Source organism: Poromitra crassiceps (assembly GCF_964638095.1).
Source record: "Poromitra crassiceps genome assembly, chromosome: 9".
NCBI classification, from domain to species: domain Eukaryota; kingdom Metazoa; phylum Chordata; class Actinopteri; order Beryciformes; family Melamphaidae; genus Poromitra; species Poromitra crassiceps.
In genome coordinates, this window is record NC_139630.1 from 41,479,018 (window position 1) to 41,493,586 (window position 14,569).

Below are 14,569 nucleotides of genomic sequence, written 5' to 3' on the forward strand. Positions count from 1 at the left end.
TGGTTACGTTACAAATGAGCATGTACAACAAACCACGGTAATATTTTGAAGGCAAACTGTTGCATTTATGCTGACATATAAAACTATAACGCTTATTTTGTTGCAATTGTATGTTCTTGAAATTAATAATAAAATATTTGTCAGTATTTTGTCGTTGTCAAGAATATCATTATCGCAGAAATACCCTGAAATATCTCCATATTATTTTAGGGCCATATTGCCCCCCTGATGCCAGAGATGGGAAGTAACCATGTACAAATACTTTGTTACTGTACTTGTTGTAGAAAATTGAAGTTCCATTGGCATTTCCTAATCAATTGTAAGTACCGTAAATTCCGGACTATAAGCCGCGGCTTTTTTCCCGTTTTTTGGCCCCTGCGGCTTATATAACGGTGCGGCTTATCTATGGATTTTTTCCCCAAAAAAAAAAAAAATCTCTCTTTTTTAGCACTCTTTCTAACTATAAATCCACTTCTGTTTTAATTTCCTCTCTTGCCCTCTTTTAACAACATAACATAACATAACATAACACAACACAGGTAAGCAGAAAGAAAAAGACGAAGCAATCACGCCATGAATGAGGAAATGACTCACCTGCTGGAGGCTGGAGATACACGGCTTGGGCTAAACTTTTACTCCGTGAAACACTATCGATTAAGTCCGACATCGCTCAGAGGTTTTGAGCAGCTTGAAAACAAGTTTGAAAACGTGCAGAAGTCCATCCACTCACTCACTAAAGAAACTAAGGCAACCGTGAACAGAGTTTATAATGCGGAAAAGCGCATCCGCGCACTGGAGGACAAAAACAACACAGTGAGTCCGAAAATGGATAAAATGCAAAATCGAAACCCTGCACACGCAGGTTGATAACTTAATCAGCAGGAGTAAAAGAAATAACATTCGCCTGATCAATGTAAAAGAGGGAGCTGAGATGGGTGACATGGACGCTTTCGTGGCAAAATCCTGTGTTACATCCTGGACCTGAAGGAAGGCGAGAAACCACCAGAGGTGGACAGGGCACACCGGGCGCCTCGGCCACGTCCAGACCCCGGCCTGCCACCGAGGGCCATCTTCATCTGCCTACTCCGCTGGCCCGACCGTCAACTCATCCTCCAGGCTGCGGGGAAGAAGCCCCTCACCGTCCGCGTTGGTGCAACAGAAACGCGCAACATACAACAGCATCATCGAGTCAATGGATATCGCTTTGGCGTACTGTACCCAGCGAGACTCGTCATAACCATTGATGGACAGCGGCGGAACAAGAGCTCAAAGTGAAACTGCCGAATATCTTTTGAGTTGGACTGGTCAATAGTACTGTGAGTAACTAAAATAAAAAAATAAAAAACGGAATTCTCTCTTCTTTAGCACTCTTTCTAACTATAAATCCACTTCTGTTTTAATTTCCTCTCTTGCCCTCTTTTCACCACACCGCGGACACTGTGTGCACTGTAAAAATAAACAACGGTGGTGTTGTGTTATGTTGTTTTGTTGAAATGTTACGGTAATACGGTAAATGGGAGCTTCCTCAAACAGCCATCTCTTTCCCGACAATCCCCTCTGTGCGTGACCACTTACATATGGTAATTACGGTAAGCAAACGGCCACTCGGCCAACTCCCTCCCCCGACTACCAGGAGAAAATCACAAACTTCGGCGAATTCACACAAAGGAAGATCAAGGAATATTCACAACAAGACGAGCAGTAGAAGCGGAATATTATAGGAGTGTGAAAACATCCACAATCACCAACGGGTTCCAAAACGCTGGACTGCTGCGGGATGAAGAGGATGACGCCGCCACAGCTGGCGCTGAGGGCCGTCAGAGGCTTCAGAGGCTGTTCGATGCCGACAGTGACGAAGAGGAGTTCGTTGGTTTTGAGTGACAATGAAGGAGAGAGGAGAGTGGTTGACGAAGCCACCCTGAACCTGTTCGTTTCCGACACTGAAGATGAGGACTTTGGTGGTTTCAGTACGCAGGAAGAAGAGGAAGACGAGGGTTAGTGACTTGACTTCTCTGGTTACAGCCGTTTGCTGCACATATAGCCTATTGTTGTGTGATTTTGTCTGGGGATTAGTGACCTGACTTTTGTTTTGTTTTGTTGAAATGTTAATAAATGGGAGCTTCCCCAAACAGCCATCCCTTTCCCGACATTCCTCTCTGTGCACGAACCCTTTCATATGGTAATTAAACATCAAAACACCCGCGGCTTATAGACCGGTGCGGCTTATAGAAGAAAAAAATAGTCACTTTTGGTCCCGCGGCTTATAGACCGGTGCGTCTTATAGTCCGGAATTTACGGTAGTTGATGTAAGCAGGATTTTCAGGTATCTGTACATTACCGAGCATTTATTTTTCTGGTAACTTTACTTTTAGTCCCTACATTTGAACACATCTGTACTTTCTACTGTTTACATTTTCAAAATAGCCTTGTTACTTGTTACTGTCTGTTGCATGACAGAGAAAAATGCTGTAACGTTGTTTGTGTGTCTCTCTTGTCTCACGCTCTCGCAGCTTTCGTGCATTATGTGCACCTTTTTTGTGGAAAAACCATATCACACAAATTATTAATCAAAGTATAGTCTTTATACAAATTAAAACATGTTTGGACAGGATCTTTTAAGTCTTTTAAGTTTCAGAACCTGTACTTTTTTTTACTTTTACTTGCATAAACAAGTTGAACCATTACTTCTACTTTGACGAGAGTCTGTTTTGACACAAGTAACTGTACTTCTACTTCAGTAAAGCATGTGTGTACTTTCTTTTCCCATCTCTACCCTACGCCAAGGATGACCTCTCAACATCGACCGCAGAGGGAGGAGGTGTAGATACGGAACAGCAGGGAAAGGAGACGCCGAAGCCCAAGAGGAAGTATGTGAGGAAGCAGGCTGTAGAGGAGGTAGCACCAGCATCTCAGGAGCTTCAGGAGGACCAACCTGAAGACCAGACCGTACCAGGGGGTCGCCCCAGGAGAGGCGCCGCTAAAGCGTAGGTCACATCTACTCTGCCACTAGAGTACCGCAGGGATGATGTACTGTATTTTTAGTAGGTTTAGCCAGAAGTCCCTGCACTTCCTGGTTCCTACTTGTAAATGTCAATGGGATTTTTTATGGGGATTTTGGTTAAATGCTTGAAATAAGGTCTGTGTGTTTTGTTTTGTTTTTTTGTTTTTTTATAGAACAATATACAAGACAAACAGGTTCAGACACAGGAAATGAAAAACAAACAAACATACATGTGCTACCAGCTGCACAAAGTGTCCATATGTTTACAATAGATGAAATACCAGCCGCCGACCGTCGCCCCTAGCTTCAGTCACTTATCATTCTTGACCTCATCAAAGTAGGCCAAAAACGGGTCCCAGGTAGTAGAGAACCTCTTAAGTGAGTTGGGTCTCAGGGACCCGAGTCTCTCCATCTGTACAACAGAGATCATGTCCATCAGCCACACCTGAAAAGAAGGTGAAGAGGAGGACTTCCATTCCTTTAAAATTATATTTTTGGCGACAGTTGTCCCCAGTGTCAGAGACTGTTGCACAGCTATAGGGAAGTTCAGTGAGGACTCCGAGCAGCCGAAGATGGCGAGTTCTGCCTCCGGCTTTAGGGTTATTTTGTAGGCCTTAGAGCAGTGATCCCCAACCACCGGGCCGCGGACGGGTACCGGGCCGCAATGCATTTGGTACCGGGCCGCGAGCCGAGGTCAAGTACAGAACAGACAGAAGACAGCAAAAGATAAATAAAAACAGATAAAAGCAATAAAAATTTAAGATAAATGAGTCCATGTGCAAAGTCTGTGATTTTGTAAAGTGCAGAGCCATGTGCAAAAAGCAAGTGCAAAAATGCATGTGTTCTAACAATGTTCTAACAATCTTTCCAGGGCACTTAAGTACCTCCACTCCTTGGCAAAAGAATTGGAAGACCACCCAGGGTCCAGCAACGACAACCCCAGCTCAGAATCAGAGTCACGGCACAAAGGGCCCAAGGGTGCCAAAGGTACGGTAGAAACCCTGCTGGAGATGATCCAGCATATGATGTATTTCCTGTTGAAACACGATATTAACCTCTAAAGATTTTCAGTTTTCCAGGAAGTAAAAGTAATGAGATTTTATATAAAAGTATGTTTATTTTATTTTTGTCAGAAATTGTGAAATAGATGTAGATGTGAGTAATTTTTTATTTCAGTGTGACATGTAAGTCTGAAAAAGTGTGATTTGACATTTCATAAAATTTGTGAATAGTGTACCGCAGGGATAATGTATTTTTGAAGTGGTTTCTGAAAATCACGATAAAAAAAACACATTTATGCTTCGAAAATCATAAAAGTGGTCCTCATTTGTGAAGATTATCTTGCTGAATACAACGTTCACTGTTTCATAAACCTTTGTTTATACCATAACATACATTTACACCATACACCATAACATACATTTCCATAGAGCATGTTAGGAATAATCCCCAAATAATGTGAAATACAACCGTTTGCATTAGTAGAACATAGTGAGTTTTGATGTAAGCATGGCATGCACACATAACATGTGTTTGTGTGTACAGTACCTAGGTCCAGGAATGATATACTGTGATATACTGGTAAATGAGCGTGGTGCAGGACTGCAGGTTAATTTTTTTCTTGAAATTACTTTTTGGGCCCGTGATTAGTACGAAAATACCACAAACAAAACTTTTTTTACAGGCCACCAGGGCAGAAATATTGAGAAAAAGGTGGCATTCTAAATGTGCGCTGCTCTCTTGTGATGTTACAAGAGAACGTTCTGCTGGGGCTGACACACGGATGCAAAGTCCAATGCAAATGGAGACTAAAAGAAGGTGACAGATACCAGGGCAGACATAAAACCACTCAGAAATCCTCCTATTTTGGTGACTGTAGTGTTACCTAAAGGAGACTTTGCATCCCTGTGACATCACACCAGGAACAGTGCCCCCTGCAGTTTACAAAAATGAGTCTAAATGCAGCTATGTGTGATAAAATAAAATAAACTCCCCCTCCCCAAATCCCATTGCTATATACCCCTCCCACATATTAATGCAATGTGGTCTCCAACCTGCACCATGCTTTTTCAGCAGGAGGTAGAGGGCGGAAAAGGAAACGTCCTGACACTGATGACACAGCAGACGATGAGGACTTTGTACCAAACGGTGGAGAAGAGGAGGGTGAGGATATGGAGATGGAGGAGGATGAGGGCTCTGACTGTGAGTCTGACTTCAAGCCACCTGCGATGCCAGCTGCTTTACGCCTCAAGAACTTGGTTAGTACCCTGCTGTTCTCCTGTCACCATGAGGCACAAGAACATGGTTAGTACCCTGCTCCTCTCTCATCACCATGAGGCAGGAGAACATGGTTAGTACCCTGCTCCTCTCTCATCACCATGAGGCAGGAGAACATGGTTAGTACCCTGCTCCTCTCCTGTCACCATGAGGCACAAGAACATGGTTAGTACCCTGCTACTCTCTCATCACCATGAGGCAGGAGAACATGGTTAGTACCCTGCTCCTCTCTCATCACCATGAGGCAGGAGAACATGGTTAGTACCCTGCTCCTCTCTCATCACCATGAGGCAGGAGAACATGGTTAGTACCCTGCTCCTCTCCTGTCACCATGAGGCAGGAGAACATGGTTAGTACCCTGCTCCTCTCCTGTCACCATGAGGCAGGAGAACATGGTTAGTACCCTGCTCCTCTCTCATCACCATGAGGCAGGAGAACATGGTTAGTACCCTGCTCCTCTCCTGTCACCATGAGGCACAAGAACATGGTTAGTACCCTGCTCCTCTCCGTCACCATGAGGCACAAGAACATGGTTAGTACCCTGCTCCTCTCTCATCACCATGAGGCAGGAGAACATGGTTAGTACCCTGCTCCTCTCCTGTCACAATGAGGCACAAGAACATGGTTAGTACCCTGCTCCTCTCTCATCACCATGAGGCAGGAGAACATGGTTAGTACCCTGCTCTTCTCTCATCACCATGAGGCACAAGAACATGGTTAGTACCCTGCTCCTCTCTCATCACCATGAGGCAGGAGAACATGAAATAATATTTTACCTGGGCACTTCACACAGACTACCCGAAGTAAAGACACCGGAGCACTCTTTTCCGTCTGCACGTTTTAATAGAAAGGGCTGACTGACGTTTCGACAGACAAGTCTGTCTTCCTCAGAGTCAAGCAGAACACTGAAAAATGGGAGGTTTATATACCCTCCTCCACAGTGATGTCATTAGCAGCCATTTTGAATAATAATAATAGGAAAAACAATGACACAAATATGACATCAAACAATTTACAAATGGGGATATGAATGTGGGGGGAAAAAATGTATATATATATAATACATATATCACTGTTTTCCCAAGGACGATAGGCTACCTATCGAAGGGGGAAAAAACCACAAATCAACATATACCCATCACTATTTACAGTATTTACATGTTCTAAATAAAGACTTCCACTAAGAGTCAAAAGGAGAACAGAGAAAAGAGGAGAGACATCAGAGGAAACATGAAAGGCTAGGTTGGTCATTAACTCCTCCAGTGGATGCTGCATTGAGAGTGAAGATCCAGAACGCTTCCCTTCTCAGGAGTTTGTTGATCATATCTCCACCCCTAGGGGGTGGCTTCACCTTCTCGATGCCCAAGAACTTTAGGGAGGAGACCGAACCATGTTTGGCTTCAGAGTAGTGGCGTGCCATCGCATAATCCATATTTTTGTTGCGTATGGCAGTTTTATGCTCACCTATCCTGATTTTGAGTGCTCGTTTTGTCTGGCCTACATATATTAGACCACAAGGACATTTCAACATGTAGATTAGTTAGTACCCTGCTCCTCTCCTGTCACCATGAGGCAGGAGAACATGGTTAGTGCCCTGCTCCTCTCCTGTCACCATGAGGCACAAGAACATGGTTAGTACCCTGCTCCTCACAAGAACACGGGGAGAACATGCAAATAGTCATCACAGAAAGGACCTTGGATGGATGGGGGTTTGAACCCGGGACCTTCATGCTGTGAGGCAACAGTGCTAACCACTGAGCCACCGTGGTGTCCCAGCCACAGACACCGGATTTTTGCATTTAATTTATTGGTAGATGTCAGGATGTAATTTTTTTTAACAAATTACCAAAATGGTTCCAAAATGAATTGCTTAAAAGTCATTATATCTTCTCCTCTCTTCTATGGCACAGGGTCACAAAGGCATAGCCCCCAACGGGCTCCCCAACAACATCATGATACCTTCCTGGGAATTCACAGAGGAAACAAAGAAATTGTAAGTAGCCGCACTCAGTGCACTACTCAGTTTTCCTCAATTAACGGTAGCCATTTTGGCTACAAAGCTACATGGGAATGTTTGTTATAGCTATTGTTTGGACACTGAAAACCAGTGTTGGGCAAGTTACTTTCAAAATGTAATATACTACATATTACTAGTTACCTTAATTTGAAAGTAATACGTTACTTTACAATATTACTGCTGTGTAGAGTAACTCGTTACTTATTACACTACTTTTGCATTACTTTCACCAAAATAACAGTAGTAGCAGAATGACATCGCTGCCCCAGAACCATCCTGAAAAATAATTGCAACCGTCTTGAAGTCAGTCCAAACCGTCCACAAACACACAATTTGATTAGGAAATGATTGTATCTTTATTTAATATGTGCTTTGATTCATCTTTTTTAACTCAATTTCTAACTTGTGTTACTTGACAAAGTAACTGGTATAATATTACTCAAATCCTATTACGGTAGTAATAAGTTATATTACTGAGTTACTCCTAAAAGTAATATATTACATGTAATATGTTACTTTTGTAATGAGTTACCCCCAACACTGATGAAAACTGGCCCATAGAGTACCGCAGGATGATGTATTTTTGTAGGCTTACCCAGAAGTCCCTGCACTTCCTGGTTCCTACGTGTAAAAGGCAATGGGATTTTGGTATGGGGATTTCGGTTAAATGCATGAAATAATGTCTACGGTTAACAAAAGTTTATGAAACAGCAAACCTAGCGACGTAGCGAGGCACACATCACCAGATAGCTAAACACTCTTGACTTGACTGAAGTAGAGCTATGTAGATTCAGTGATGATTGAGCATAACGTGGTTATCAACGTGCACTTGTACGTCCTTTTATTGAAGACACAGCACTTCCATGTGGTCAAGTTGTCGTAGTGTGAAACTGAAAATACAGTACACTCCTCTTATAGACCCTTTTAGAGTGGACGTCACAGGGTTGGTTGCGCACGTGGTATCCAAAACTCAGAGGAACTCAAGCTGAAATGAGAGAGATCCCTGGATTACAGGAAAAATACGTCTTGTGCCGTATGCGTATAGACGCTGGACATTCCCACTAGGAATAGGACGATGTGCGGCACTGCAACTTTGCGATGTAGTTGGATCCTAGACCCATCCTGACAGTGAGTACGGGTCAGGAAGCCTCACCCCATTGAAAGAGTTAGCTTATTTGTGTAAGGTAACTTGTCTGTTGCTGGCAAAGCTTTAAAATATGTGGAGGAGGCGTCCAGATCTTCCCTAAACCGGAAGTAGGCGTGACTTTGGCTCTCTATAATGTTGTTTTTGTGTTTGCAGCCGGGAAGAGCACTGCAGCAGCTGGGTGTTCCCACAATGGGTTCCCTCTGTCAACAGCTGGCACCGTGTACCACACAGGTCAGTCCACTTTCACCTCTGTCATATTTACTAAATGCTTCTTCAGTGTTCTCTGTATTCAGGGGGCTTAACACTTTCCCCGCCATGGTTTTCTGACCATTATCACTACTAGACCAACAGAATATTTTCTAATATGACTATGTAAACACCGAATATCTCAAAAGAAAGAAGCGAGCCTCTACTTTCACAGGAAAAAGTTTGTTTCTGCCTTCATATAAAATCGTTTATACCATGGTCTGGGTGAATACTCGATTCTGATTGGCTGCAGGGTGTCCATTATTTTGTGATAATGTACACCTAGCTAAGTAGTTCCAGGCAAATGGTCTGTTCATCGTTCATATCAATGTGCCATGGTCTCGACAGAGCCGTTTGAGCTCTATCCACCGTTAAGGGTTAATATGGCACTATGGGCTCTATTCTCCCACAGGCCATCGGCGCTATTACGGGCCTTAACCGCAAAAAAACGTGCCTTGCGCCTGTTTCGGCAAGATAGCAATAGGCTTTAGGCTGCCAAATGCGCTTTAGGCCGAATGGGCGTGGCGCAGTCCCAAAGTGGGCGTGTCGGCGCTAAATACCAGCCTAGTTATATCTTGGGAGCTGGCCTACATTTAGCGCTTTGCGCTTTTGAAAAGCAGGCCTATTCTCTGCCTTCACTGCTTCTTCTCTGTCACCCTTCTCTCTCTCTCTCTCTGAGTTCCCAGCATGCATTGTGTTTCTTCATTTCGCTACTAAATAGCCACCAAATGAGCCAAAATAGATATAAAAGGTAGTTCTAAATTAATGTGTAATGGTAACACAGCCTGCCATTGTCAACATTTCAATATTGGACCAAATAAAACTTCGAAATGAAAACACCACCCTATGTGAAACATATATGTCCTCTTGAGCCTATATATACCCCTTGTGGAGTTAACGTGATTTAGAGAAGTAACAGCGGAACGCGCTTCGGAACGCGCTTCTAATGGCATCTGCTATACTCTGATGTCCCTCCAATAACTTGGCCCTATTTCACATTTAGTTTTACAATAAAAACACATTTATGCAATGACTTGACATAATGTAGGGTATATTTATGTGCATCATCCTTCCTGCAGCAGGCGAGAGAAAATGATATCTTTCTGGACAAACTTTCACCAATCTAATAGGCTATATTTTTCTAGCTGATGCATAGAACATTATTTTCACTTTGATCTTGCTATAGTGTAGCGTATTTACATGCTTGCAGTATTGAAACTGCAGTTAGATTGCTTTGAGAAGCATAATAATATGGAATAATAGCCTATAATGCAGACAGACAGGCTGGATGAAGGGAGGGGGGGGGGGGGCAGAGCGTTTGGCTTTCGTCTGGTTTTGCGGGATCACTGGAATTGGAGCTAAAAAGGCAAGCGTGCGATTTGTTTATTGCACTTATCCAATGAGCATGACGGTGCATAATTTTACGCCTAAAAGGCGTGATTGTAATGCTTTGGGCTGCATCTAGCGCCAGCACGACGATATCAAGTGCGCCTTTCCACGCCCACTGCTTTGATCTGCGCCTGCCGCTCGGCCTAGAAACTGCGCCGATGCAACGATAGGGGCCTATAAGTTTAGAAAAAAAATTAGGTCAAAATAACTATTTAGCCCTGTGTGCTCAGTTTATCAAAAAATAACGGCTATTTAGAAATGTGTCATTTTCGGAGATCTGATGTTGAGATCTGATGTTGAGATCTTCTAACAACAGGTTAGAAGAGCTATGTTCCAAACATAGAGAATTTTTGTCTGATGAAGTGATATTAATGGGTGATTTTAACACCGACATTTCAAACCTTGACCATTCCATGAACAGGGCCTTCCTAAACCTTTGCACCAACTACAACTTTAAACAACTAATAAATAAACCCACTCGGATAACAAGTTCTTCACAGACCACAATCGATTTAGTTTTAGTATCTGATGTCTAAAATCTCAAATAGTGGAGTAATAGACTATGGACTAAGCGACCACTCAATTACATTCTGCACTCGCAAGGTTCAGAGGGCAGTCCTTGGGTATCACAACACTACCAAGATAAGGTCCCTGAAGAACTACAACAGTGAAGTGCTGAAAGGTAGGCTACTGTGCATGGACTGGTCACCTGTTTTTAGTTGTGTGTATGTGGATAAAGCTTGGGAGCATTTTAAATCCTTGTTTCTAGCAGCCATAAACGAAATTGCACCAGAAAAAACTATAAGATGTAAAGTCAGATCGGAGTCTTGGATGAACTCAGAAATCCTCAGAGCTATCAAGGTCAGAAATGACACATTCACCAGTTTTAGTAGAAACAGGAATGAGCAAGTCTATAATGAGTTAGAAAAACTCAGAAATGAGGTAACTACCGTAGTCTGATAAAGAAAGCCAAGGCTGAGTATTTCAATGATAAAATTACAGAAAATAAGTAAAATCCACAACAGCTGTGGAAGTGCCTGAAACAGACGGGATATAGAAACAGGCTTATAACAAAAGCAAAAAACATGAGTCTAGACATAGGAGGCACGCTAGTAACAGGTAATTTCAATGTAGCCAATAGTCTAAATACGTTTTTCAATACTATAGCAAACACACTAGTTAATAATCTGCCCACTCCAACAGACACGTATGGTGAAAGTCATGTGGAGAGTTTTTATCAACAAAAAGGTGTCCAGGCAGACACGTTTTTGTTTTCAAGTGTGTCTGAGGAAACTGTTTAAAAAAAGCTCAAGGCCCTCAACCCTACTAAGGCAACAGGACAGGATAAAATCCCTGACAGATTCCTGCAGGATGCAGCCGAGGCTCTAGCTCCCTGCTTAACCTTTAGAATAAACATGTCCATCAGCCAAGGACATTTCCCAAATTATCTAGATCCCAAGGTAGCTAGAGTTATTCCTCTCTATAAAAAAGGAAATAAATTAGACCCGGGTAACTATCGTCCTGTCTCGATCCTAAGCACAGTGTCCAAGGTGTTGGAAAGGATAATATTCGAACAAATCAATGAATATATTTTAAATAACAACCTGTGATTTTCAGTCTGGGTTTAGGACATCTCACTCCACAGACACCTGTCTACCCTATCTGACAGATCTAATTATAACAGAGGTTGACAATGGTAAATATTGTGGAATGGTCCTACTAGATTTACAGAAAGCATTTGACACTGTGAACCACAGAATACTCTTGTTCAAATTGAAGGCCATGGGATTTGGCAGTACAACACTGAGATGCGTAAGATCATATCTGGGTGGCCGTAAGCAAATGGTTGAAGTGAATGGCACTATGTCCACTTCATTACAGCCAACATGTGGGGTCCCTCAAGGGAGCATTTTAGGTCCTCTTTTATTTTTATTATATGTTAATGACATGAAGTCAGCTTGTGACTGTAATTTGTTTCTGTTTGCTGACGATGCTGCCCTCCTTGTCTCTCATCAAGACAAGGAAACGGTTGAGAGAACCCTCAGCCAGGAGCTCTTAAATATCAGCTCCTGGTTGGTGGACAACAGACTATCCCTTCATCTAGGGAAAACCGAGGCGATAGTCTTTGGCTCCAACATCAGACTGAGAAGGTCCCCTGGGTTCAGTGTAATGGTGGGTGACGCGGAGGTCGCAGCCAAGGAGGAGGTCACCTACTTGGGCTGTGTTTTAGACAGCAAATTAACAGGAGAGAGCATGGCACTAAAAGTAGTCTCCAGGGTAAACCAGAGAGTTACATTTCTCACTAGAATTGCTTCATTTATAAATACTACAGCGTTAAAAATTCTAGCTGGAGCCCTGGTACAATGTCATTTTGATTATGCCTGCTCCTCCTAGTACACCAGCACCACCATGACACTGAAAAAAAGATTGCAGACAGCGCAAAATAAATTAGTCAGGCTCGTTCTTCAACTGCATCCCAGGACTCACCTGCTACAGTCTCATTTTGACAGCCTCAAATGGCTCAGAGTAGAGGAGAGGGTAAACCAGATTAAACTTTGCATCGTGCACAGGATAGTAAATAATGTAGTGCCAAGGTACCTCTTAAATTATTTTAGAAAAGCCAGGGACGTGCATGGCCACGTCACGAGGGGGAGTTCCACCAACTTTGTCCCAGTCAGGTGTAAAAGGTGTATAGGGCAGAGCTCTTTCCTTTACACAGTAGTCGTGCTGTGGAACAGCCTGCCCACAACCATTAAGACTACGGTAGTTTATCGATGCCGTCTTTTAAAGCTTCTGAAAAGAGCTGGATCAGGAGCAGCCGATCCTGGGTTTAACATATTTTATTGACGGTTTTCATTAGGCCTTTTATATTGTTTTCACTATTGTGTATTATGTGCAATGTGTTTTTATGTTTTTAGTTTTCCCCTTGCTTCTTGTGTATTATGTTTTTAGTGGGTCAGGGTTTTATGTGTATTATGTTTTTAGTCTCCCCCTGTTTTCTCCATCCCCTGCGTGGTGGACACACCCACGCATCCCCCATAGTCTTGATACGTGCACTTTAAAACATGCACTTATATTCTTACGCTCTCACACGCACGCATACATTCATTCACCAGTTCATATCTCACACTGACACCTCAAGGACCGCAATGGAAATATGCTCCCAGCTTTATTGCGTTTTTATCCTTTTGATAATGGTGTGTCTGTGTATGTACTGTATATATATGTCATCACTATCAATAAAGATGTCAATCAATCAAAAAATGTTAGTCAGCTGACAGAAGCCGGCTCTCAGCTTAGCACTGTCGAATCTGTTTATTGCTGAAAGACTTCAACACTGGGACAGCACGCATGCCTTTGCGCTTGAGACATTCTCCTTGCCTTGACCTTGGGACAGTTGTATTAGGCTTAGCCTATGGCTCTTTGTTGAATATTATTTTTACAAATTCAATTAAAACTACATTTATATTGACTGATGTGTGCTATATACTGTTTTTATTGGAAAAAAAGAGAGAACCTACTTGTATAGTAACTCTGAAGTCATGAGCACCCTTAGCACCCCCACAGATTGGTATAGCCCTGCCTTAGCACCGGTAGAGTGCCTGAACTGAAAAATTATTCATTTTAAGGACGTTCATAATAAAAACAGTTTGTATGTGTCCTCAGTGATCTGGAGAAGTACCTGCCTCAGGAGCTGCAGTCGGCTGCTTTTAAAGTGTCCAGAGATGGCCTCAGCAAGGAGGACACACCTCTGCAAACACTCAACAGGTTAGCGTCAGCCTCTGCAAACACTCAACATGTCAGCATCAGTAAGACCTTTCTGGGGGGTACGGTGGTGCAGTGGTAAGCGCTGTCGCCTCACAGCTCGAAGGTCCTGGGTTCGATTCCCACCTGGGACGATGTGAACGCTGAAGGAATGCGTGCCCGTCCGCATGTCCTTGAGTGCCCACCGCCCGGGTGGGGTCGTCAAAAGGGCCTTTCTGTGTGGAGTTTGCATGTTCTCCCCGTGCCTCCCGGGGGTTTCCTTCATATAGGAACCCCCTTCACCAAAACATGCAATATCCTGGTTGCAAATGTGGTTCCTCCTCTGGTCGTTAAGGGCACCTGTTCAGAGGGAGGGGAACTGGTTGGAATAGCGTGAACCTCCCACGTGCTACAGTATGTCCTACCGGTGAAGCTTCCTCTGGCAGTCGAAAAGAAGCGGCTGGCTAACTGCCCATGTCTCGGAGGAAGCATGGAGCCAGTTTCGACTCTCCCCAGATCGGCAGAGGGTGGAGTAGCAACCAGGATAAATAAATTAAATTAGCTGCTCCTTAAAAATGTATACGATTTGGTGCTAAAGGAGGACTTTGCTGCTTTCAACCAGCTTTGTATCATAATGTGTGTAGTATATGCAAATGAGGAGTATTTCCTCGCGATGAAATAACAATCCAAAGTTACGGGAAATGGTAATTTTCGAAGTAAACCCATACTGTTTCTCGGAACTTTGGAT

General features: G+C 43.2%; 1 protein-coding gene across 1 annotated transcript in view; it reads left to right on the forward strand.

The window, feature by feature from the left end:
• The window catches only part of gtf3c2 (general transcription factor IIIC, polypeptide 2, beta), a gene marked incomplete at both ends in the record, with an annotated part of 40,476 nt that overhangs the window by 1,334 nt on the left and 24,573 nt on the right, over positions 1–14,569 (forward strand). The window contains 6 exons of the mRNA XM_083642986.1: positions 2,785–2,984; positions 3,873–3,988; positions 5,075–5,259; positions 7,189–7,271; positions 8,596–8,673; positions 13,744–13,845. Of these exons, the coding sequence (XP_083499112.1) occupies positions 2,785–2,984; positions 3,873–3,988; positions 5,075–5,259; positions 7,189–7,271; positions 8,596–8,673; positions 13,744–13,845 (764 nt within the window). The remainder of the gene's footprint in view (positions 1–2,784; positions 2,985–3,872; positions 3,989–5,074; positions 5,260–7,188; positions 7,272–8,595; positions 8,674–13,743; positions 13,846–14,569) is intronic.